The sequence below is a fragment of the Zalophus californianus genome, chromosome X (genome assembly GCF_009762305.2).
Source record: "Zalophus californianus isolate mZalCal1 chromosome X, mZalCal1.pri.v2, whole genome shotgun sequence".
Taxonomy (NCBI): Eukaryota; Metazoa; Chordata; class Mammalia; order Carnivora; family Otariidae; genus Zalophus; species Zalophus californianus.
Window position 1 is genome coordinate 20,769,469 of NC_045612.1, and position 26,442 is coordinate 20,795,910.

At 39.1% G+C, this 26,442-nt stretch overlaps 1 protein-coding gene across 5 annotated transcripts in view; it reads right to left on the minus strand.

The window, feature by feature from the left end:
* Positions 1 to 9,937: 9,937 nt before the first annotated feature.
* The window catches only part of SLC25A14 (solute carrier family 25 member 14), a 31,082-nt gene continuing 14,577 nt past the window's right edge, over positions 9,938 to 26,442 (minus strand). For 3 of the 5 annotated variants that reach the window (XM_027609603.1, XM_027609602.1, XM_027609601.1), the window contains exons 7-11: positions 24,034 to 24,129; positions 19,153 to 19,277; positions 17,716 to 17,851; positions 11,346 to 11,426; positions 9,941 to 10,383 (exon numbers count right to left, since the gene is read on the minus strand). In XM_027609603.1, the coding sequence (XP_027465404.1) occupies positions 10,342 to 10,383; positions 11,346 to 11,426; positions 17,716 to 17,851; positions 19,153 to 19,277; positions 24,034 to 24,129 (480 nt within the window). In that variant the 3' untranslated portion in view covers positions 9,941 to 10,341. Of the gene's footprint in view, positions 10,384 to 11,345; positions 11,427 to 17,715; positions 17,852 to 19,152; positions 19,278 to 24,033; positions 24,130 to 26,442 lie in introns of all 5 variants that reach the window. The other 2 variants (XM_027609598.1, XM_027609600.1) reach the window with 1 other exon arrangement.

A 26,442-nucleotide genomic window follows, 5' to 3' on the forward strand; every position in this document is an offset into this window, starting at 1 on the left:
CCAATGCGGGGCTTGATCCCAGGACCCCGGGACCATGACCTGAGCCGAAGGAAGACACTTAACGACTGGCCACCCAGGCGCCCCGAAGATATTTGTTTTTTAAAAAGCAATTTTATGGGGTGCCTGGGTGACTCAGATGGTGAAACGTCTGCCTTCAGCTCAGATCATGATCCCAGAGTCCTGGGATCGAATCCCGCATGAGGCTCCCTGCTCCTTGGGAGCCTGCTTCTCCCTCTGCCTCTCTCTCTCTCTCTCTCTCTCTCTCTCTCTCTCTCTCTCTCTCTCTCTCGAATCCCGCATCAGGCTCCCTGCTCCTTGGGAGCCTGCTTCTCCCTCTGCCTCTCTCTCTCTCTCTCTCTCTCTCTCTCTCTCTCTCTCTCTCTCTCTCGAATCCCGCATCAGGCTCCCTGCTCCTTGGGAGCCTGCTTCTCCCTCTGCCTCTCTCTCTCTCTCTCTCTCTCTCTCTCTCTCTCTCTCTCTCTCTCGAATCCCGCATCAGGCTCCCTGCTCCTTGGGAGCCTGCTTCTCCCTCTGCCTCTCTCTCTCTCTCTCTCTCTCTCTCTCTCTCTCTGTCTGTCTCTCATGAATAAATAAAATCTTTATTAAAAAAAGCAATTTTATGACTTTAACTTACATGCAATATTCTGACTGGGCTGGGCTAGCAAAAATATTACCCCTCAGGTGACATGCTTTAGTAAATAGAAAATAAGTATTTATAATCAGGTTCTTAGTAGTTTAATCATTCCTCCCATAAATCTGTTTATAAGCCTAACAACACACTTGTTTGCGCTGGAGGAGAGAGGGTGAGAAGCCTAGCCCCATGTCCAAGTTATTCCATTTCAAACTAGTGGCTTCTGTATCGATAATTCCTAGTTCTTCAATAAATATAACAACATACAACAAAAACAAGTCCCTGTGTGTATGGTGAACTGTGCTCACTTAGACTGGAGAAAGAAGGGGTGGGCTCGTGAGGAAGGAGGTTGTGGAGAAGGCCAACAGAGAAAAGAGAGGGAAGAAGTAGAAAGTGGAGAATAAGAGGGAAATTACATATTTGCGGTTCCAGGTCGCCTGGAAAATAATTTAAAGCCAGTGTTACAGTGAAGTGTCAAAGAGTGACCCACCACAACTATTGACCTCCTTTCTCCCAGGGTTCTATAAAGATAGGGGAATTAATAAAATCAGTATTCTTTACTGCTCACCTGCCATAAACTTTAAGTGACCCTGGACAAGGCTGAGCCGGTACACCTCTAGCATAGTGATTATAAGCATGGGCTCATGAACCAGACTGCCTGGGTTAGAATCCTGGGTCTGTCATTTCCTAGGAATAAAGTATTCTACCTTTCTGTGCCTCAGTTTCTCATCTAAAAATAAGAATAGTATCTACCTCCTAGAGTAGTTGAAAGAATGTAAACAGTTTTATAAACACAATACGCTTAGAACAGTATCTGACATATAATAAAGGCCATATAAGTATTAGCTATTATCATCTGAGTTGTCTCATGCTCTAGCCTCTCAAAAGAAAGAAAAAAAACAGTGACAGTTTTTTCATCTTATAGCCTACAGATTTCGGTCATCATTTCATCCCTTCAAACCTGGGGTTTCCTGGTCAGAAATGTAAGTTGTTTGGTCTAAAGGTTGCTGGTAACAAGATGGTTTTGGTCATTCTAAAGGAAGATGTGATCTTCTGGAGTTAATATGAATCAATCTTCATTTTGTTACCATCAGCTTCATGGAAATTCCTCACTGGCCATCCTAATCAAGCCAAACCACATGCTGGGTTTTTAAAAAGTTTTATTCAGATGTAATTTACATACCATAAAGATCACCTATTCAAAGCACATAATTCAATGTTTCTTAGTATATTTAGAATTGTGCAACCATCAACCATAATCTAATCTTAGACAATTTTCATCCCAAAATGAAACCTTATACCCATTAGTGGTCCTCCCCATTTCCCCCAGCCCTAGGCAACCACTAATTTACTTTCTATCTTTATGAATTTGCCTATTCTGGACATTCTATTTAAAACTGGGATCAGGGGGTGCCTGGGTGGCTCAGTTGTTAAGCGTCTGCCTTCGGCTCAGGTCATGATCCCAGGGTCCTGGGATCAAGCCCCGTATCGGGCTCCCTGCTCGGCGGGAAGCCTGCTTCTCCCTCTCCCACTCCCCCTGCTTGTGTTCCCTCTTTCGCCGTGTCGCTCTCTGTCAAATAAATAAATAAAATCTTTAAAAATAAAAAATAAAAAAATAAAACTGGGATCATACAGGAGCACCTGGGTGGCTCAGTTGACTAAGCGTGTCTTTGGCTCAGGTCATGATCCCGGGGTCCTGGGATTGAGCCCTGAACTGGGCTCCCTGCTCAGCGGGGAGTCTGCTTCTCCCTCTCCCTCTGCTCCTCCCCATGTGCCCCCCTCCCTGGTTGGGCTCTCTCATTCTCTCAAATAAATAAAATCTTTAAAAATGAATAAAACTGGGATCATAACAACAGGTGGACTTTTGTGTCTACTTCTTGCATTTAACATGTTTTCAAGGTTCATCCATGTTGTAGCAACATGTCAGCCCCTCATACCTCTTTTTTTTTTTTTTTAAAGATTTTATTTATTTGAGAGAGAGAATGAGAGACAGAGCGCATGAGAGGGAGGAGGGTGAGAAGGAGAAGCAGACTCTCCACTGAGCAGGGAGTCCGATGCGGGACTCGATCCCGGGACCTCCAGGATCATGACCTGAGCCGAAGGCAGTCGCTTAACCAACTGAGCCACCCAGGCGCCCCCCTCATACCTCTTTACAGCTGAATATGCCATTGTATGGATATACCACAATTTGTTTATCCATTCATCAGTTGATAGATATTTGGGTTGTTTCCATCTTTTCGTTATTATGAATAATGCTGCAATGAACATTGATGTACAAGTATCTGAGTCCCTGTTTTCAATTCTTTTGGGTACAGAACTACTGGGCCTAATGGTAATCCTACGTCTAACTTTTGAGAATGTGCCCAACTGTGTTCCAAAAGGGCTACATCATTTTACAACCTCTCCTGCAATGTACAAGTTTCAATTTCTTCACATCCTCACCAACTCCTGTTACTGTCTGGCTTTCTTTTTGATATGCTGGGCTTTCTACCTGGGAAAATCATTATTTCTCTACCACATCAGTGGTGCCTGCCCATCTTTGTTACACCTTTTCATTTTGGCATTTTTGAAAAATTAATAGACTTTGTTTTTTATTGATTTTTTAAAGACTTTATTTATTTGAGAGAGAGAGCACGAGCAGTGGGGGTTGGAGCAGAGAGAGAAGCAGACTCTCCGCTGAGCAGGGAGCCCAATGTGGAGCTTGATGTGGAGCTTGATCCCAGGACCCTGAGATCATGACCCGAGCCGAAGGCAGACGCTCAACTGACTGAGCCACCCAGGTGCCCCAATAGACTTTGTTTTTTAGAACAGTTTTAAGTTTACACATAAATTGAGCTGACAGTCCAAAGAGTTTGTCTTATTTTGTTTTTTGACAAAAAGGTTTTTTTTTTTTTAAGATTTTATTATTTGACAGAGAGAGACACAGCGAGAGGGAACACAAGCAGGGGGAGTGGGAGAGGGAGAAGCAGGCTTCCCGCTGAGCAGGGAGCCTGATGCGGGGCTCGATCCCAGGCCCCTGGGATCATGACCTGAATCAAAGCAGATGCTTAACCGACTGAGCCACCCAGGCACCCCGATAAAAAGGTTTTCATGCAAAGTCCTTAGTCCCTTTAAAGACTGTTTCCTTGTACTCACTGACTCTGAAAGATTTCCCTTATCAATCTACCTTCAAAAGACACTGGTGGGTCTATTTCATACTGTTACGCCCCTAAAAAGTTATTTTTCAATCAAAAATTGCAATTCATATATACAATGGGGAGCTATTACTTAAGGGAACTCTATGGTGAATATTTTTGTGAAACACTGAATTCTTCATACATGTATAATAATCCCCTTCAAATGTTCTGTGGTAAGAGTCAGACCCTTACTTACTCTCTGAGGCACCCTTACTGTAGTAGCCTATTTCACTATAGAAATGGGTCAGTCCTTAGTGTTCAATCAAAATACTCTATTCATCATATTGGTTACCTGAGGGGATACTGTATTAATCCATGACTAAGAATAGGATAGGATAATACACCTAAAATTAAAAAAAAAAACAAGTCAGATTCTTTAATTTGAATTACCTACCCATGATTATGGCTACTATAAAGGCATCAGTCTTTAAAGCTTTGGTAATTTGGATAAAGATATCATCAGCTTCAAACTCTTTTTCTTCAAATTTTGTATTGAAAATAATTGGCCCTTCCTGCCCCTTTACTCTGTTTCTATCATTAAAATATTGGGCTTTTTAATACTTCAGACTGATTTTTAGTCATCACCAGTGTCCTCTGCGATGTCCTCCCCAAACTGTTTTATGCTGGACTGGCCCAGGCTCAGTTCTTGGACCTCTTCTCTTGCTACTGACACTCCCTTGGGATCTCTTTATCATGGCTTTAAGCACCATCTATATGCTGATGATTTCCAAATGTACATCCCTGGCCCATGCCTCTCCCCTGAACTCCACACTTCCACGTCTCACTGCCTACTCTACATGTGTATTAAAATCTAGTAGGCACAACAAAATTAACATGTACAAAACAAAATTAGTACTTTCCTGACCAAAAACAAAAACAACCTGTGCCTTCCAGAGCCTTCTCCATCTCTATGGCAATCCTGCCCTTCTAGAGACTTGGGCCTTGGAGTAATCCTTACCACTGCTCACTTTCTCTCTTACAACCCACATCCTATGCCCTAGCGGGTCATTATTCGCTCTTCTCCAAAATATATGAATTTCCACCACTTCTCACAGCCTCCACTGCTGCTACCCTCATCCAAGCCACCATCACTTCTTGCTTGAATCATTAGACTCCACGTAGACTCTCACCTCAGAGCCTTTGCATTTGCTTTAACCCTAGAATGGCTCCTTTTCTCACCCCCTATAGACTTAAATTTGGCTTTCTCGGTATGTGACCTCCCCTGCTTTATTTTTCTATAAATGACTTATCACCATCCAGTAAACTATATATTTTACTCATTAATCTTTTTGTTATATCTCCCTTCTGTACACAGTAAGCTCAATGAGGCAGGGATATTTGTTTAATGAATGAACAGATAATCAATTTAAAAGATTAGGTATATCAGGGCACCTGGCTGGCTCAGTGGGTTAAGTATCCAACTCTTGATCTCAGCTAAGGTCTTGATCTCAGCGTCATGAGTTCAAGCCCTGCATTAGGCTCCACACTGGGGATGGAGACTACTTTATTATATAAAATAACAGTAACAACAATAAACAAAAGATTAGGTGCATCTCCCTCCCCAAGCACCTCTATTTATCCTTAATAACCTATTCTTTATCATTCCATCCTTATCTAGTAATTCAAAACTTAATTTCATTCCATTTAAATCCCACAGTATTTGTTTAATCTTTGCCACGTTTTAGGCATTTTATCAGTTCTTTGGATACAGATAAATTCATTTTTTCATTTAACAAATATTTACTGAGTATATGTGCTAGGCATGGAGAACACAGCAGTAAACAAAATCAACAGAATCCCTATTTTTATGGAGTTTCCAGACTAATGGGAGATATTAAATCATCACACAAATAATAGTATGTAGTTATAAATATGTGGTATAAGAATTATAATGAAGAAATTTAGATTGGTAGAGAGAAAATCAATGTAAGGTTTCCCCAAAGGAATAACATTTAAGCTGAGGTGAATAGAACGCCAATTTCCAATATATATAAGCCCTGGGTGGCTCAGTTGGTTGGGCGGCTGCCTTCAGCTCAGGTCATGATCCCGGAGTCCCGGGATCGAGTCCCGCATCGGGCTCCCTGCTCGGCGAGGAGACTGCTTCTCCCTCTGACCCTCCCCCCTCTCGTACTCTCTCTCTCTCATTCTCGCTCTCTCAAATAAACAAATCTTTAAAATATATATATATATATACATATATATATAAACCCTTTAAGAAACTACCTTTCAGTCTATACCATTGTGAAAAAAATGACTTCCTTTTTGCTAATCTATTCAGGAATGAGTAGGGTATCTGACTAGTGGGGTAGTCTTAAAAAGTATATGTACACAATGGAATATTATTCAGCCATAAAAAAGAGTGAAATCTTGCCATTTGCAACAACATGGATGGAGCTAGAGAGTATAGTGCCAAGCAAAATAAGTCAGTCAGAGAAACACAAACACCATACAATTCCACTCATATGTGGAATTTAAGAAACTAAACAAATGAACCAAGGAAAAAACAAAGAAAGAGACAAACCAAGGAACAGACTCTTAACTCTAGAGAACACACTGACGGTTACCAGAGGGGCGGTGGGTGGATGGGTGGACTGGGTGATGAGGAGTAAGAGTACACTCATCGTATGAGTAATGAGTAATGTATAGAATTACTGAATCACTATATTGTACACCCGAAACTAATATAACACTATATGTTAACTATCCTGAAATTAAAGTTAAAAACTTTAAAAAACTTTTTAAAGTGGGCGCCTGGGTGGCTCAGTTGGTTAAGTGACTGCCTTCGGCTCAGGTCATGATCCTGGAGTCCCGGGATCGAGTCCCGCATCGGGCTCCCTGCTCGGCAGGGAGTCTGCTTCTCCCTCTGACCCTCCCCCCTCTCATGTGCTCTCTCTCTCATTCTCTCTCTCAAATAAATAAATAAATAAAATCTTTAAAAAAATAAAATAAAAAACTTTTTAAAGTGACAGCTGATAAGAAAAAAAAAATTAAGATACCACTACACACCTAAAACAATGGTCAAAATCCAAAACACTGACACCACCAAAAGCTGGTAAGGATGTGGAGACAGAGGAACTCTTGTTCATTGTTGGTGGGAATGCAAAATAGTACAGCTACTATTGGAAGACAGTTCGGCAGTTTCTTACAAAACTAAACATACTCTTACAATACCACCCAGCAATTGTACTTCTTGGTATTTACCCAAATGAGTTGAAACTTGTGTCCACACAAAAACTTGCACATGAATATTTATTTATAGCAGCTTTATTCATAAATGCCAAAACTTGGAAGCAACCAAGACATGCATTAGTAGGTAAATGGATAAATACACTGTGGTACATCCAAAAGAAAAGAAAAAGAAAGTGAGCTATCAAGCCGTGAAAAGACATGGCATGAAAAGACAAGAACTTAAGTGCATATTACTAAGTAAAAAAGTCAATCTCAAAAGGCTACATACCACTAGCACTCTGGAAAAGGCAAAAATATAGAGATAATAAAAGGGTCAGTGGACTGCAGGGGTTGGGGGAGAGGGAAGGATAAATAGGCAGAGCACAGAGGACTTTTTGGGCAGTGAAACGATTCCGTATACTACAACAATGGATACATGTCATACATCAAAACCCACAGAATGCATAACCCTAAGAGTGAAGCCTAATGTAGATAATGGTTTTGGGGTGATAATAATATGCCATTGTAGAGTCACTAACTGTAGCAAATGAATCACTCTGGTGATGAATTTCAAAGGGGGGAAGCTGTGCATTATGTAGGGTTAGGAGTACACAGGAAATCTCTGTACCTTCCACACGATTTTGCTGTGAACCTGAAACTTCTTTTAAAAATAAAGTCTATTTGGGGCGCCTGGGTGGCTCAGTCAGTTGGGCCACTGCCTTCGGCTCAGGTTATGATCCCAGGTCCTGGGATCGAGCCCCGCATCAGGCTCCCTGCTCGTCAGGAAGCCTGTTTCTCCCTCTCCCTCTGTCTGCTGCTCCCCCTGCTTGTGCATGCTCTCTGTCAAATAAATAAATAAAATCTTTAAAAAAATAAAGTATATTAAACTTAAGTTTTAAAAATCAGTACGTTAGACTGATAGTTAAGAAAGCACTATGGAGTGGTAGAATGAGACAAAGAAGAAATCTGAGAACTACGCGCTAGTCTCAAATTTGCCACAATCCAGTTATGTGACTTAGGACAAATTGTCTTCGTTTTTGTGGACCATATTTTATCTACCTGTATATAAAAAAGAGTAGATTTCAGTGGGTCTTAACCTTTTTTGGGTTGCTCCCCTCCAGCCTACCCTCCACAACAGGGTTATCTTCCTAAAATTAAAAGCTGGTTATATTATTCCCCTATTTTTAACTTCCTTTGCCTACCCCCCACTCCAGGATAAAAAAGTCAAACTCTTTCCTAGTACATATAAAGATCCCTCATAATTTGAGACCCTTTTGGTCACACTACTCTTACTTCATTTCATTCCAGCCCACAGTTCTGTACAAGTGCTTCCCAAAGTGTAGTCTAAGGACCACCTGTGTCAAGTACCCGTGATGAAAGCAAATGCCTTTGCCCCAGATAAGGTTAGGAGGGCAATGGAATGTAAGAATCTACATTTTCACAAGATCTCCAGGAGATTCTGCCTCACACAGTATTTGAAAACCACTGCCCTACATTTTAGCTACACTGAACTTTCCCCTATTTCCCTGCCTGGAATGTCCTTCCCTGCCTTATCCATATGGTAACATCTGCTATTTACCTCAAATGTCATCTCTGCTATGAAGCCTTTGGCCAATCCCCTAGGTAACTGGCTGTTCCCTTCTCTGTGCTTCTAGCACTTTGTTCATCTTTCACATAGTACTTAGTACCTACTATAATTATCTACTTACATATCTCTTTCTCCTCCTATAATGTGAGCTTGAAAACAGAGACTCTTAACTTACTTTTATATTCCCAGCATCTAGGACATATTAGACATACAATAAATGTTTGTTGAACAAATCAATGAATGGATAAAGATGAAGAGCTAAACTATTCATTCCACAAATACTTTTTTAATTTTTTTAATGTAAATTCAATTAACATACACTGCATTACCAGTTTCAGAGGTAGAGTTCAGCGATCCATCAGTCTTACATAATACCCAGTGCTCACCACATCATGCACCCCCCCAATGTCCACCACCCAGCTATCCCATCCAGCAACCTTGCCCTCCCTCCAGTAACCCTCCCCTCCAGCAACCCTCAGTTTGTTTCCTATGATTTTTTTACATTTTTAAAAATTTTTATTTTATTTAAATTCAGTTAGCCAACATATAGTGCATCATTAGTTTCAGATGTAGCGCTCAATAATTTATCAGTTGCGTGTAACACCCATATCATGTGCCCTCCTTAATGTCCATCACCCGATCACCCCAGCCCCCCAGCCCCCTTCCCTCCAGCAACCCTGTTTGTTTCCTAGAGTTGAGTCTCTCCTGGTTTGTCTCCCTCTCTGATGACTTCCCATTCAGTTTTCCCTCCCTTACCCTATGATCCTCTGCAATGTTTCTTATATTACACATATGACAGTGTTTCCTATGATTAAGAGTCTCTTAATGGCTCGTCTCCCTCTCTGATTTCATCTTGTTTTATTTTTCCCTCCCTTCCCCTATGATCCTGTTTTGTTTCTTAAACTCCACATATGAGTGAGATCATATGATACTTGTCTTTCTCTGATTGACTTATTTCGCTTAGCGTAATACCCAATACCCTCTAGTCCCATCCACAAATATTTGAGTGCCTACAACGTGCTAGGCACTTTTCTAGTCCAAGAAAGTAGCCAAAACTTTTTGCCTGTGAGACAATTAGAACCCTGGACACAAGGTTCTATTTTAAGCCTCTTTTTACATTTAATCTGTAGAAACTTCCAAATGAGCCACTTGTTTGGTTATTCATGCTGAGGAAAGAACCATTTACCAGATGTTTACAAGTAAGTAGCATTATGACAAGTGGCAGTGGGAAAACACAATGCACTTTGTCTATTCCCATAAATGTGCTTTAAGAGTCCAGACTCAATTTCATAGTAACCTTTATCACTTTCTGGAGAATGTAACTTAAATAGCTGGCAAAAGAGAAAGCAGTAAATGAAAACAAAGCCAAAGTGATTCTGCCAATAAATACTTTAATGAGAACCGAGGTCTGAAACATACATAGCAGTAACTGCCCTGGCCTATGCCTTCTGCTCCAGCCCAAGTCTGGGGCTAACCAACTACATTTAACCAACATTTGAAAAGAAGGCCATGTTGAATGTCATCCATCAGTATCCATCTTCATAGAAGATACCAATCTGGGGCCAGAGTCTCAATGTTAACACTTCCTCTCAGGGAAAAAGTTAACATGGTAACACAAACACATGAACAATTTTGAACCATCCTATAGTTCTTCCATCAGGAGGCTCCTGGGAGACCAGTGGTTCAGTAAACACAACTTTGTCAAAATACATTAGAACACAGAAAAAGGGAAAAGAGTAGAAAGGTTGGCAGGGCTTGGCTCACATATCATTCAGTCCTTAGATCTGAAGCCTCTTGAGCTGCTCGTATGTAATAAAAAACTGAAGAGTAAGTCATGGAAGATCACTGGATTGATAGTGAAAACCTAACCAAGTTCTAAAATTGTGTACTACATTCTCTTACATTGAGGTATTTAGCCTGGGCTCTTCTGAGTTGCACTTGCTTAAGTTTTTTTAAAAACAATACCTGGCAAGTCAAGCATGTGCTGAGTGCCCACCATGTACCCATTATGATTTGGCACGTAGCAATAAAAACAGATTAACATACTTATCGTCTTCAGGGGCAAACAGGACACATACAGACACACACACCCACCACTACCACCACCTCCACCCTGAAGAATATTAATGACAACATATAATTCCATGCTAAGAGTAACTGTTACAGACTTTAGGTGATTAGATCAATCCCAAGGAGGGAGAAGAGATACTATCTCCATCAACCTATAGTCTCTGCAAGGGCAAGGAATTATTTTTCAACCCTGCAATACTCACCACTGTACACATAAACTACACACAATATCCAATTCAACTCTCTGCACAGAGGAGGCACTCAAACACGGCTAAAGAAAGGAGATCCACCCATGAGGAAAAGAGCCCTACTTGGCCTGGATTCCTTTGCTCTAAGAGTGTGTTCTGTCTTATTATTTCCCATTACTTTGGTCCTATAGTTAGGAGTAGGAAATATGGACCACCTCAGCATGCACTTTCCTAGGGCAAATCCCAACAGGGTTTCCAAAAACTTCATAACCCCTTCCCGATTTGGTTGTACTTGTTTTGTTTTAAAGAGGAAATTTTGGTATATCTTTTCTGCTGCCTTCAGTTTGTACTAGACTCCAGCTGAAAGTCATTTCTCTATTAGTTCCATCCTCAATGGTCACAATTAGAATGCTTGAGTTTCTCACTTGCCTAAAGGTGTCAATAATGAAATTTTCCTTCCCCTAATCTAGAATTACCTGGGAGCTTGAAGCATCTGATTTCATTGTCATATTCTAAAAGGATACAATGATGTTCCAGGGTCCAAGTCGAAGCCAGTTTGGCCAAAATCCTTTATAGAGTGCAAAAAATCCCTCATGTTTCCACATCTGAGGGATATAATAAAAAAAGAGTTATTTCCCCTTACTATTTACAACTGACAACAACTTTTATTTTAGTACTCCTCTTCCATGTCCCTCTCCAACAACTTACGGCTCCATGAATGCTGTTTTTCTAAAGACATACATTTTGAATTCGTATGTACTCTAAATCTACCTACTCATTCAACAAATATTTAAGCACCTTCTATATGCAAGGTACTCTTTCTTGATGCTTACTATACTCTTCTCTAGTTTACTATTATTACTATTGTAGTAATATTACTATTATAGTAAACCAGAGAAGTACCTGTGGCAGCCAGCCTCCAAGATGACCCCAATGAAAGCCACCGCCAGTTATTCATACCCTTGTGTAACCCCTCCCACAACATCCCAGGAGAGGTGTCACCAAGAGAATACAGCAGTACTCTGTCACCTCCATGTTATGTTGTAAAAGATGTTTTATATCTAAAAGGCTTTTGCTTCTTTTTCTCTCTTGAATTGTTCACAGTAGAGAAAGCCAGCTGTCCTGTCATGAGGAGAGGCCCAAATAGTGAGAAAATAAGGCTTCCTGCCAATAGCCACATGAGTGACCTTTGAAGCAGATATCCCAGCTCCAGCCAAGCCTTCAGATGGCTGCAGCCCTAGCTTGGCATCTGACTATAATCTCATGAGAGAATCTAGGCTGAAATCATGGAGTTGGTTGCTTCTGAATTCCTGACCCACGGAACAGCGAGATAGTAAGTCTTTTTGGTTTTAAGGCACCGAGTTTTGGAGTGATTGGTTATACAGGAAGAGAGAACTTATACAGCTCCTCCCCTCATGGAGTGCATACTCTAGCAGAGCTGATAAACAAATACACAGATTGATATATATTATATTCAGAAATGATAAATTCTAGTAGGAAAATGGAAGTAGGGTAAGGGAATAGGGAGGTGGGTAAGTCACTATCCTTCTGTTTCATCAGAAACGTGACTACCTCATGTAAATGCTTTCAGGATTACATGAGGAACAATGTGAATTGCTTTGAGTTTAGGTTTCCTGTTTTATACAGTGGGAGCCCTACACACACCCACTGAGTGGTTATTAAAATTAAATGACAAATTATGCATACCAAAGGTCATAAACTGGTGGTGTGTGTTGAATTCAGCCAAAAGAAACAGTTCCTATTTAGTGGATGGACTGTTTTAAAATATCTATTAAGTAACTCCTGTATGTTAGGCACTGGGTCATTGAAAATGTTATTCTGCCCTTCCACTGGTAAAGTAAAATCCACCACTATACTAAAAAATGGATATATTTGGATAAGAAAATAATATGAGAATCCAAACTTATAAATATCCCCTATCCCATCCTATAGATTAGAATACTCAAGATAATTACCTCTACTAACCACTTTTTTCGATCCAACATTAACAGAATAAGGGCACTTTTTATAGAAACAGAGTGGTAACATGCTTCCCCCCAATGGGTTACCAGCAAATGTTGAAGGTCTCAGACCAAAATTAATGTTGGAAAATTGTGAAATTCAGCCAAAATAAAGCCCAGATGCAGATAACCTAGAGTTAGACTGCTAAAATGGCAAGAGACCTTAGAGATACAGTCCAATATAATAAATATAGTTAATTTATGTATTAAATTATAAATAGTGTCACTTTCCTGCCTGATGCTCTCCAATGGCTTCCCTGTGGATTTCATTCTAATTGCACATTTTCTTCGATGACCTGTAGAATCCTACATGATTCAGCCTCTGCCAGTCTCTCCAGTTTCATTTCCTGCTACTCTCTCCTTCATTTACCGCACTCAGCCACACCACCTTCTTTTTAATCCTTGAACATATCCAGTTCATTCCCAACTCAGGGCCTTTGTACCTGTTCCCTCTTTATGAAATGTTTTTCTCTCAGATTTTCATGTGGCCACCTTCTCATCATTCAGACCTCTGCTCAAATGTCACCTCCTCACAGCCTTTTCCTGGCTAGCCTAGCTGAAGTACTTCCCTACCATCATTACCAAGTCACTGTTTCATGCTCTGTTAATGTCTTCATAGCATTTACTTCTATCTAAAATTATATTATTTTTTGTGTGCTTATTGTCTGTCTCCCCCAACTAGAATGTGCTCCCCGGGACAACAGGGACTATGTTTGTCTTGTTCACCATTATATCCCCACCACCTAACACTGTCTGCCACAAGAAAGTTCCCAATAAATACCTAAATGCATTATTTGTTGAGTAAATGAACATACAAACACAGTGAGGATCTCTAACACTCCTGTGAGCCATATGAATCTTTAAAAAGCCCCAAAACAGTGACCAACTCCTTTAGAACATTAGGACTGGGAGGCGCACTTTTGGGCTTCAGGCAGTTGTGTGAAAACAAACAAGAACTTCTGTAGATAAGAGACAACAGACTACCTCGTAAAGTTATGCATCCATTCAATGAATAATTTGCTGTGGATAAAGTGATAAGATGCACATAGCCCTGCCTTCATGGAACTTACAGTCTAGGGGGACAGACGGACATTAAAAGCAATTACAATAAAATGTAACAAGTGTAAATAAATGTGATATAATCATACAATGGAATATTATCCAGCCATAAAAAGAAAAACAGAACGATACACACTACAACATGAATGAACCTTGAAACATTATGGTAAGTGAAAGAAGCCAGTCAAAAGGGTCACATAGTGTATGATTCCATTTATATGAGATGTCCAGAACAGGCAAATCTACAGAGACAGAAAGTAGATTAGTGGTATTTTAGGACTGGGAGGGAGGGAGGGAAAAGGGGGGTGATAACTAAAGGGTACAAGGTTTCTTTTTGAATTCATGAAAACGTTCTAAAATCAACTGTGGTGATAATGGTCACACATACCTGTGAATATACCAAAAGCCACTTTGTATAGGTAATTTTATGATATGTAAATTAGTTCTCAAAAAAGATGTCTTAAAAAATATAATAAAAGTTGACAGAGCAAGTACAAGAAACTATGTACACATAACCTGGTTCAACAGTCAGGGAAGGCCTTTATGAAAAAGTAATGAGATCTGAAGAACGAATAGGAGCTAGCCAAGTGAAAAGGATATTTAGGCTAGTGTGGGGACATCTAACAAAGTATGTGGCATAGATGAAAATTTGGGAATGAAAGAAAGTCTACCAGAACTTGTACAGTCCATCTGGAATGTAGAATAAAGATAGCAGCAATAAAGCTGTAGAAGGAAAAAGGGGCCAAATCATATAGAGCCTTGGGTCAATGAGAGGCCATTCCAAAGGTTTTAAGATAGAGGTGACAGAATAAGATTTGCTGCTGTTTGTTTCTACGTCAGGATGAATGCATAACTCCATTCACTAGTGCTCTGGGACTCTTACTGATGAAAAAAATAAAGCATGATGCGATTATATATAATGACAATATAGAGCAGTCATTATAAAGAATTTTAACAGCAAGTAAGTGAATGAGTGAGTAAATATAAGTAAAGATTACTGCCAATATGAAAATATGTTTCTGCCAATACAATACAACATGGTGGTTATATAAACTTTGGAATCAGACTCTGGTTTAAGTCCCAGATCTGCCACTTATTAGGTGTGTAATCTTGGGTAAATACTTAAGCCACTCTGACCTGAGTTCCCTTGTTTATAAAAATGGAAAACATATCTACTCCATAGGGTTACTGTGAGTTAAAGGATATACCACAGTGTGTGGCATTCACTAAATGCTACCTATTACTCTATTATTGTGCCTTCTATCTCCTCTTAACCAACCTTCTTGAAAGAGCATTTTACACTTGTCTACTTACCCTTGATTCCTATGTGTTTATCTGTTTCTATTAGAAGTGTCATGAAGGCTGAAACTTTTTGTTCACCCAACTAGAACAGCACCTGGCACTTAAGACTTAAACATTTTTGTATTCAATGAATAATTAAACACACTCCTCAATGCCATCTAGCTTTTGCAAACACCAACCCAGCAAACCTCTAGAGCATATTAAATCCAACAGATATTTTGTAGTTCTTATACTGGATCAATCTCTCTATTCCAGTTGGCATTCAATAAGTACTCATCTCTTCTTGAAACTCATTACTCCCTTGGCTTCCATGACTCTTCTAAGTTTCCCCATATCTTTTGACTGTTATCTTTTGGTTTCTTTCCTAGGTTCCCCACCTGCCAAGCCCTTAGCAATCGGTATTCCCCAGAGTTATTTCCTTGGCCCTACCTTTGTCCCTACACCAATTGTCAAGTGGAAGGATAAGCATGTCAGAAATATTGAGAGGCTTTTACCAAACGCTACTCCCCAGAGTCTGAGAATCACTTACTCTGTGAATCACTATTAATGGAAGGAGCTCATGATACTCTAGTGTGCTAGAAAGTCAAAAAAGTTGAGAACTCCTCTACCTTTTCTCCTTGGCCTTCCCTTCCACAGTTAGGTAACACCTGTACACTACTGATTCCCCAGGCTCCTATCTATACCCCCAAACTCTCCCCTGAGTTAAGACTAAGATATCCAAATAGATCCACTGGGTGTTCCTCATGCACTTCAAACTAAGTGTCCAAAACTGTACTGTCTCCCAAAAAACCTGCTCCTCTTCCTGTGATGCCTCTGTCAGTGAGTATCACCACATGGTCACCAAAACAAAAAAACCAGGAAGTTATATCTCTGACACCTCCTTTCTCCCACATCTCGCCACACCCAGTCAATCGAATCCTATTGATTTTATCAACTAAATTATTCTCAACTCCATCCCACCTTCTGTATCCCCACTACAATGCTCACGTTCAGGCTTCATTGCCTCTTAGATTACTATAAAAGCCCTCTAATCAGCTTCCCTATCTCTAAGTCAGTGTTTCTCAAAGTGTAGTACCCAGATTAGCAGCATCAATATTGCCTGAGAACTGTTAGAAATGCAAATTCTCAGGTCCTACTCCAGACCTACTGAATCAGAATCTGGTGATGGGGCCTCTGGTGACGGGGCGCAGCCAGCCATCTGCATTTTAATAAGCCCTCCAGGTAATAAGGTTCCATGTTAATGTCTTAAGAACCACTGCTCCAGGCTTATCCCCTTAGATTAATGACTTTCAACCTTAGGTGAACATTGCGATCACCTGAGGAGTTTTAAAAATACTTTCAACCTGGGTCCTACCCCCAGAAGTTCTGAGTTCACTGGTCTAAAAGGTAGACACAGGAGCTGTGAAAGTTCCCCAGGTGATTCCAACTGTGCATCAAAGACTGAGAACCACTATCTCAGATCCAGGCTCTACAAAGCCAAAGTGACCTAAAATACAAATCTGACTTGATTAAAATCTTTCAACAGCTCCTCATCAAGTAAAAAGAAAAAAGCCCAAGCACCTCAGCATAGCGCTCAATATCCTTTATAACCTAATTAACCCTTAGCCATCAACATGAGAAAAGCACTATAGTATAAAGCTTAAAAATGTTGGTTTGAAGCCAAATGGTCTGAGCTGAAATCCCACTAGCTGTGAAACCTTGGGCAGGTTAGTGCTTCAGGATCTACCTCATGGGGTAATGAGGATTAAGTGAATGAGTATATGTAAGTCTCATTAGGACGGTTTCTGATACACAGTAAAGCATTCAATGGACGTGAGTTACTATTATTCAAGATGCCTATCCTAAACCTCCAAATTAGACTAAAATTCCCTCCCATAGGTCCCTGAGTTTATCACTTACCAAGCTGTTAGTTATCTGTTTGCACACCTGCAGTATACTCTAATTTCTCTGTATCTACAAAATGGTGCCTGGTAGATAATAAATGGTTGTTAAACTAAACTGATAGCAGCAGAGAAACCATATGGAAATGTCATACTTTAGCCACAAATTTGCTTTATATAGAAGCATGATCACCAGTGATTACATAATACATTTGATATTCAGCTTCCTACAAACATAACAGCAGAAACTTTTCAAAGGCAAAATGTGAACAATAGCACAATACTAAACTGAAATTGAGTACTGGATTTTCTATTACAAGGTCTCCGTCTTGTCTGAAGCAGGCAAATGTGGGATGTTAAGTCCCTTCTATCAATAATTCTACATGGTGCTATCAAAGTACCCTGCAGTCTCAAGCATTCAAATTGGAATAATAATATTAAGGACCAATGTGTATCAGTAGATTGCCAAAGAGATAGCTTTTCTACCTGGGAACTACTCTGACAGGCTATTAAATATATACATCATGATTCTTCCATCTTCAAAATGATACATAGCAACTAAGAGTAAGGACTGAATGTCTGAGATATCAAAGAAAATTAAAAAATGTAAAACAAGTCTACAGTGTATATACCTTTAAAATACCATCCAAAGTACCCTTGTAGAGGTCCACATGTCCCACGATTGCCCTCTGGTTCATCATGCGAGTTCGAACCACATCAACTGGATTGGAAGCCAGAGCCCCAGCCAAGCCACATGTAAAGCTGGAACTAAAGGTGAAAACTTTTAGACTGCCTCACTTCCAACCGTGACTAAACAGAAATTAAGCCAAACATAAATGCATGAATGTACAGTGAGTCAGACTCATCAGATAAAACCTGGCTCTTGCCCTTTCATTACAATCTAAAGAGAAACATTTTCTAAAGAAACATCACTCAAAAGTTATCTCCATGGGATGTCTGGCTGGCTCAGTCAGTAGAGTATGCAACTCTTGATCTCTGGGTAGTAAGTTTGAGCCCCATATTTACTTAAAAAGAAAATCTTAAAAAAAAGTTAGGGGCACCTGGGTGGCTCAATTGGTTGAGCTTCTGACTCTTGGTTTCAGCTCAGGTCATGATCTCATGGGTTGTGGAATCGAGCCCCTTGGGCTCCATGCACAGCAGCGAGTCTGCTTGGTGATTCTCTCCCTCTGCCCTCCCCCCACTCACTCACTTCCTCTCTCTAGAATGAATAGATAAATCTTTTTTAAAAAAATTTATCCCCTTCACTTTTTAATCCAAAACTCAGGGGCGCCTGGGTGGCTCAGTTGGTTAAGCGACTGCCTTCAGCTCAGGTCATGATCTTGGGAGTCCCGGGATCGAGTCCCACATCGGGCTCCCTGCTCAGCAGGGAGTCTGCTTCTCCCTCTGACCCTCCCCCCTCTCATGCTCGCTCTCTCTCTCTCATTCTCTCTCTTAAATAAATAAATAAATAAAATCTTTAAAAAAAAAAAAACCAAAACTAAGCCTTGGGGGGGGGCAATTTTTAAGTCTAGCAAGATCCCTAAGCAGAAAGTATCACACGTCATCTATTAGTTATATAAAGTTTTCATACCACAGCATCATATACCAAATGCATTTGAGCAGTAAAGTGTCATAAAAGTTGTAAGATGAAGAGAATATAGGTTGAGATTAGCAACAGTTTTCAGCCCAAAACTGTGGTTTTGTTTCACAGGCCCTATAAATTTTCACTTTTTTCTCATTCTCATTGAGAAAAGTTTGCTTTCTGATCCAAAATTAACCAGAGCAAATAACAGATACGTTTAGATACAGAGGCTGTGTATGAACAAATGCAAATCCTACAGACATCTGATAGGCTGTTGTAATAGACACTGCTACCAAGTACCAAAGTACCCATAGCATCTGGGATCTCTGTGCAAGTACTGGAAGGCTCGAAGTTCTGGTGATAAGAAAGATGGGTATTTAGACCATCTGTACCTATTATTGATTCTATATAAGGACTTCAGTGAAAGATGCTTTTTGTGTTCAAAATAATGGAAATACGGAACAAATACAACCTATCACACACTTACACAAAGTGAGTTAAAATTGTGTCTCCCATCACCCCTGACAGTATCAAGTGCTTCTTTGTAATATCATAGACCGGTAGCTCTACGCCCACAACGATGGCAGCCCGCTGAGCAGTTGGGACGACACCCTGCAAAACATAAGTGCTATTACACACCAAAGAAATACACTAGTAGTAACATAAGTCTAAAAGTGAACAAAATAGGTTGGAAGTTACAAAGTGACATAAAAATCCAAGTCTGAAGTACAGAGGTCATCCTTTCAAATCAGTGGCTAATAGTGGAACACTTACAAATCCCAATTCACTTACTGTACTAAAAATAAAATCATTGATATGACACCAAAAGCACAAGTGACAAAAGAAACAAAAATAAAACGGACTTCATCACAATTAAACATTTTTGTGATTCAAAGGATATCACCAAGAAAGTGAAAACACAGCCCACACAATGGGAGGAAATACTTGCAAATCATATATCTGATAAGGGGCTAGTAGCCAGAATATATAAAGAACTCTTACAACACAACAATAAAAAGACAAACAACCCAATTTAAAAATGGGCAAAATATCTGAATAGACATGTCCCCAAAGAAGATACACAAATGGACAATAAGCATTAAGAAAATATGTTCAACATCATCAGTCATTAGAAAAGACAAATCAAAATCACAGTGACGTACTACTACACACCAGTAGGATGGCTATAATAATAAGTATTGGTGACGATGTGGAGAAATTGAAACCCTTATACACTGCTGGTGGGAATGTAACATGGGAGGCAGCCACTGTGGAAAATACTTTGGGAATTCCTCAAGGAGTTAAATACAGAATTACTATATGACTTAGCAATTTCACACCAATTAATTATTATTCAGCTATAAAAAGAAGTACTGATAAATGCTAAAACACAGATGAAACTTGAAAACAGTATGCTAAATGAAAGAAGCCAGTCACAAATGCCATACATTTTATGATTCCATTTATCCAAAATGCCAGAATTGGCAAATCTAGAGAAACAGAAAGTAGATTAGTGGTTGTCTAGGGCTGGGAAGGTTGGGGGACATGGAAGTGATTGTTGATGGATAGGGGGTTTCTTTTAGTGGTGATGAAAATGTTCTAAACTTACACATTGGTGATGGCTGCACAAGTCTGTAAATAAACTAAAAACCATTAAATTACACACTTCAAGGGGCACCTGGGTGGCTTAGTCAGTTGAGTGTCCAACTCTTGATTTCAGCTCAGGTCATGATCTCAGGGCCATGAAATCAAGCCCCGTGTCCAGCTCCCTGCTCAGCGGGAAGTCTGCTTAGGATTCTCTCTCCCTCTTCCTCTGCTCACATGCCCACCACTCTTGCTCTCTCTCTTGTGTGCACGCACACGCTCACTCTCCAAAATAAATAAATAAATCTTTTAAAATTACACACTTCAAGATGATGATTTTTATGGTATGCAAATTATCTCAATAAAGATGTTAATTAAAAAAATAAAACCATGAAGCAAAAGTCAGTGGAGAGAGGAGAGCTTCCAAGTTTAATTTACAGAATTTTAAGATATGCAGAAAAGACACACCAGGATGACAGCAAAGGTATAATGCGGCCAGGGAGAAGGAAAGGCAAAGCGGTCCTCCTGTGGATGCTATCAGCATTTCACTCACTAGCAGAATACCCTTATCACAAATCATGTTACAACACAGGGCTGCTAGAACTTTAAAAGTCACATTTTTGAAGAATATTAATGACACAAGAAAATGCTGGTAACATTAAAGAAGGCAAGACATATAGCATTATTCTAACTTTGGGGAAAAGGATATATGCACAAACACCAAATTTTTATAAAGGATTAGAAGAAAATATACCAAAATATTTTTATCTGGAATTAGGGTAACTGATAAGTTAATTTTTATTTTTATGCCTTTCTTATATTTTAAAAAATTCACAATGAATGTTTTACTTTTATAACTCTGTTTAAATATCATTTGAAATTGAAAATACACCATGGGAACAACTGCTTTCTTGGATATCTGTTATATTAAAGTGCTCAATCATCTATAAGTTGCCAAACTCAATTTATAAAATGGAAGTGATATAGCTGTGCCATCACCAGGAGATGTCTGATTCTGCTGATCAGGCTGGCTGGCCCAACAGTGCCTTTTCTCTGACCTTTCCACCTGCTCAACTGTGTTAGAAGATGATCTTCACAGAAGACAACCTTGCTGAATAGTAAGGCCCCAAACAGGAGCCCATAGGCCAAATTCAGGCCACAGAAATGTTGTGTGTGGCCTACACTGTATTTCTAGAAGGATGAATTACCTGTAATTCATCACCTATAAAAAACAGGATACTTCACATAGGAATAAAGATCTCCAGCTTCTCTTGAAAGCCCAGAAAATTTGGCCACTGGATTCCCATCATGCATGACAACAATGAACAGGGCAGGTGATCTCCAGTTCACCAGAGTCTCCATCACTCTCTACAGTCTCTCCAACTCTGATATAAGTACCAGTTACACTTTGTTACTGCACTTGTGCTGTTATTTCTTACAATGGAGTTAGAAAATAAAATGTTTCCAGTACCCACCCATGTGAAAATCAAAGCAGAAAAATAAAACACTAACAAAGAAGACCATGTGTTTGAAGACAAATGCAAACCTATTTCCTTGTTCAAGTGAAAAAATACTCCTGTATTTTAACATGCAAATAATACATGTCTGTGTCAAAAGAATACATAACACAATGTACTTCACTTCTTTATCTTACATGCCTGGATGATGTGAGCAGCCTGGATCATAAAAGTAGCTATGCTCCATTCCTCAAAATATTAAACACAGAATTACCATATGATCCAGCACAAAAGAACTGAAATCAGAGTCTCGAAGAGATATTTGCACACCCATATTCAGAGTAGCATAATTCACAAGAACCAAGATACAGAAACAATCTACATGCCCATTAACAGATGACTGGATAAATAAAATGTGGCATATACATACAATGGAAGATCATTCAGCCTTAAGAAAGGAAGGACATGTGACAACATGAATGAACCTGGAGGACATTATGCTAAGTAAAATAAACCAGTAACAAAAACACAAATACTGTATGATTCCACTTACATGAGGTACCCAGAAAAGCCAAATTCATAGAGACAGATTGGAGGATGGTCGCCAGGGGCTAGGGGCAGGGGGAAATGGGGAGGAGTTGTTTAATGGGTATGGAGTTCCAATTTTACAAGATGAAAAGAGTTCCAGAGACTGGCTGAATAACAACGTATATGTACTTACCACTACTGAACTGTATACTTAAAAATGGTTAAGATGGTAAGTTTTATGTTGTATGTATTTTACAATTAAAATTTTTAATTAAAAATAAAGTAGCTATGTTCCCCTGACAAAATCTCCCTGCTATATTTATTGCTCTTTGTCTTCCCCTTAGCATTAGTTTGTGAAAAATTTCTAGTTCGGTCCATTTTCTGGTTTTAAATTAAACTAATCAAGAAAGTGCACCCTGTTATCAAAAAGCAAACCTCACGGATCATTAATGGATGCTAAGACCATTAGGTGAGAGGTTATTAAATAACAGGATATATGCACATTGCTAGAATATCATCCTACAGATTACCTGCTAATTACAAAGTGAGAAAAGTTAAATCTTTTACGATGGTGAGATCTGGTGGACATCGTCTTAAGTAATCAAATTCAGCATCATTAATTGTGGGACAACCTAACATGTGCTTCATGCTGTGATGCAATATGAAATATACAGTGTCACCTATGAAGTTCTCGTACCAAAATGTTTAACGTGAATCTAATCAAGCCAACAGACCTAACTTCCAGTTTGCAGGAAAAACAGGGGAAATATTCTGTAAGAAAACTGGCCTGGTCTCATCAATAAAGGAAATCTGAATATAAACTAGATGTTACATATTAGGGACTTGTTAATTTTCTTAGGTGTGATAATGATATTGTTATTATGTATTACTATGTGGGAAAATGTCCTTACTCCTAGGAGATGGATAATGAACTATTCAGGAGAGTACAGGATGTCTGCAACTTCCTTTCAAATAGTTTAACAAAAAAAGAAACACAAAAAACAAAGAATGTGTGTGTGTTTATCTCTGTATACACATACACACAGATAAAGCAAATATAGCCAGACTATAACAGTCATTTAATCTGGGTATGTTCTGTTCTTTTCAACATTTCTGTATGTTTGAAAATTTTTATAGGAAGTTCGGGGAAAATATAAAGGAAGGAAAAAACAAAGCTCTCTTCTTTAAGAGCCTATTAATGGATTTCCCATTCTACTCTCTCTGCATATTCTGCTAGTAGTCTTACTTAGTATTACAATATTAAGTGATTAAAATAAGATAAAAAGTTATAGGAACAATAAAAAAGGAGTATAGATAAAAAACTGGAAGATGACAAAAAGTTAACAGTGATTACCTCTAGCTACTGAGACTACTGGGTTTTTTCTCTTCTATAGATTTCAAAATTTTTTTGTACAATTTTTACTTTCTGTAAGGTTAAAAAAGTTGTTTTAGGTAAACAGAGACTATCATAAACATATACTGCTGTGTTAGTACAAAACTAGCAAAAATATATTTTGAAGAACTAAATTCACTGTCAATTTGAGCAAACCAAATGGCTACCTCAAATAATATAATAACCTTCTCTCAAACAACCCCCAAACATTAAGCAGAAATAAAGACAACTGGTAAGTTTTGGCCCTTTCATAGGTGATAAGAAGTTTCTTACCTTATCTTCTGGGTTACCAAGAATCCTAAACAGTGTAAGATGACAATTCATAACTTTAGGGCTCTATATAAAAAGTATTCTTTGCAAAGTATAGGAAATGGGCATAAAATAATACCAGGAAAAGAGTACTCACCCTCCACAGACCCCTGGTACCTTCTTGTTGGTATATATCGATGAAGCTGCCGATCATGCTGCCCTGGAACAAACTCCCCTGGGCCTGCATTCGAATCTAAAATAAGAAGATTCTTACTCTTTGTTTTAACAGAGACCAAAATGAGATGTTTCACTTACTCAAAATAAAGAGAACAGTATTTGGGAATTATCAGAACTATTAGCCTGCTATGATGATGAAATTAATGACAAACTATATATTTGAAAAATGTAATTTGTGTCAAAGAATATTTTATAAAAATGATTTTCATGAGCCTCACATCCCTCATACTAAGTCCATCAATTCTGGAGTTGAAAGAAAATTTGCAGGGAAGAGAGAACAAGTACTCAATGAGGATAGAAAATAATTCATCTAAAATGTGTTCAGTTTAGTAAAAAACTAGAAACAATCTGCAGGTCTAAAAGCAAAAACAAAGGACTGGTTGCATAAATTATGATATGTCCATTTATGCAGCCATCAAATTTTGTTGTAGAATATCTGTTCACATTGGAAAATGTCAACAATTAACTGCTACATAGAAAAAGCATGTTGCAGAGCAGTATGCATGGTATGTCATTTTTATTAAAACATGTAAACTAATGGGATGCCTAGCTGACTCAGTTGGTAGAGCATGAGACTTTTTTTATACATTTTTTTTTAAGATTTATTTATTTGAGAGAGAGTGTGCATGTGCATGAGCGGGGGTAGGGAGAGAAGGAGAGAGAGCGAGAATTTCAAGCAGACTTCCTGTTGAGTGCAGAGCCTGATACGTATGAGGCTTCATCCCACCACCCTGAGATCACGACCTGAGCATAAATCAAGAGTCGGATGCTTAACCGACTGAGCCACCCAGGCGCTCTGAGCATGCAACTCTTTATCTCAGGGTTCTGAGTTCAGCCCCAGGTTAGGTGTAGAGACTACTTAAAAATAAAATCTTTAGAGGCACCTGGGTGGCTCAGTCGGTTAAGTGTCTGTCTTTGGCTCAGGTCATGATCCCAGGGTCCTGAGATTAAGCCCCACATCGGGCTCCCTGCTCAGGGAGCCTGCTTCTCCTTCTCCCTCTGCTGTTCCCCCTGCTTGTGCTCTCTCTCTCTCTCAAATAAATAAATAAAATCATTAAAAATAAATAAAGAAAAAATAAAACCCTTAAAAAAAACCGATGTAAACTTAAAAATAACTATGCACAGCAAAGAGACTGGATGAACATATACACACCCAAATGGAGACAGTGGTTTAAGTTTGAATAAGTGAGCATTTTCCTCTTTTGTGTTTTTCTGCCTTCTACTTTTTTCTACACTGAACATGCATTCTTTATGTAATTATTAAAAGCAAAAAATTTTAAAATATTTCATGCTTACAAGACCTTAAATAGAATTCTATTTGTAAAAAGCATGATACTGTATTCTGCAAAGTAGCCTTTGAGAGGTGCAAAAAAGTAGAGCTAACATTAAAAAGCCCTGTGAAAGATTTGGTACAATTTCCCACTGACTGCACACTTAGAATCATAGTAGTCAGTCACTAAATATTAGTGGCCCAGATGTGGCCTGATTTTCATGACGTGCAACTCCAGGTTTCAGTAAATGTCTCTGGGAAATCATGAAATAGCATGTTTTTATGTGGAAAGTCAATTGCTACTAAGAGTTTTGAAATAAAAACCTAAACTCAATAGACCAACCATGAGAGACGATGGACTCTGAAAAACAAACTGAGGGTTCTAGAGGGGAGGGGGGTAGGGGGATGGGTTAGCCTGGTGATGGGTATTAAAGAGGGTACGTTCTGTGTGGAGCACTGGGTGTTATGCACAAACAATGAATCATGGAACACTATATCCAAAACTAATGATGTAATGTATAGTGATTAACATAACAATAAAAATTTTTAAAAAAACTAAACTCAATTAAATTGGAATAGAAACTGTCACAAAGACAAATGGAAACTACAAATATCCTACTCTAAGTAGGCGATTTCTTGAAGGAGGGGATTCCTGAGCAGGGCTGGGACTATGGTGAGGTAAGTGTGGCACTTTCCTCTAACACAAAATGTAGGAGGAGGACTCAAAAAACCTCAGTAATCCAGACAAATAATAATGCAATATTTCAAAACATGAAAATTTATGCACAAAACCCACAATGAACCAAATATCAAAACCGTAGTTAACTAAAGACAGGATCCAAAGGGGTGAGATTTGGGTGAGGTGAGATGAATTATACAAAATATTGGTATTTTATTCATCATGAGTATTTTGCATTCATTTTAGTTTTTGAAAAATATTGCGTAAAAGTGTTATTTCTCTTGATTACTGAGTTTTTGGTGTCCCCTTCCATTTTGCATCCAAGGGAATACCTCATTTGTCCTAGTCCTGTCCCTGTTCCTGAGCAGCCTTGAAGGATA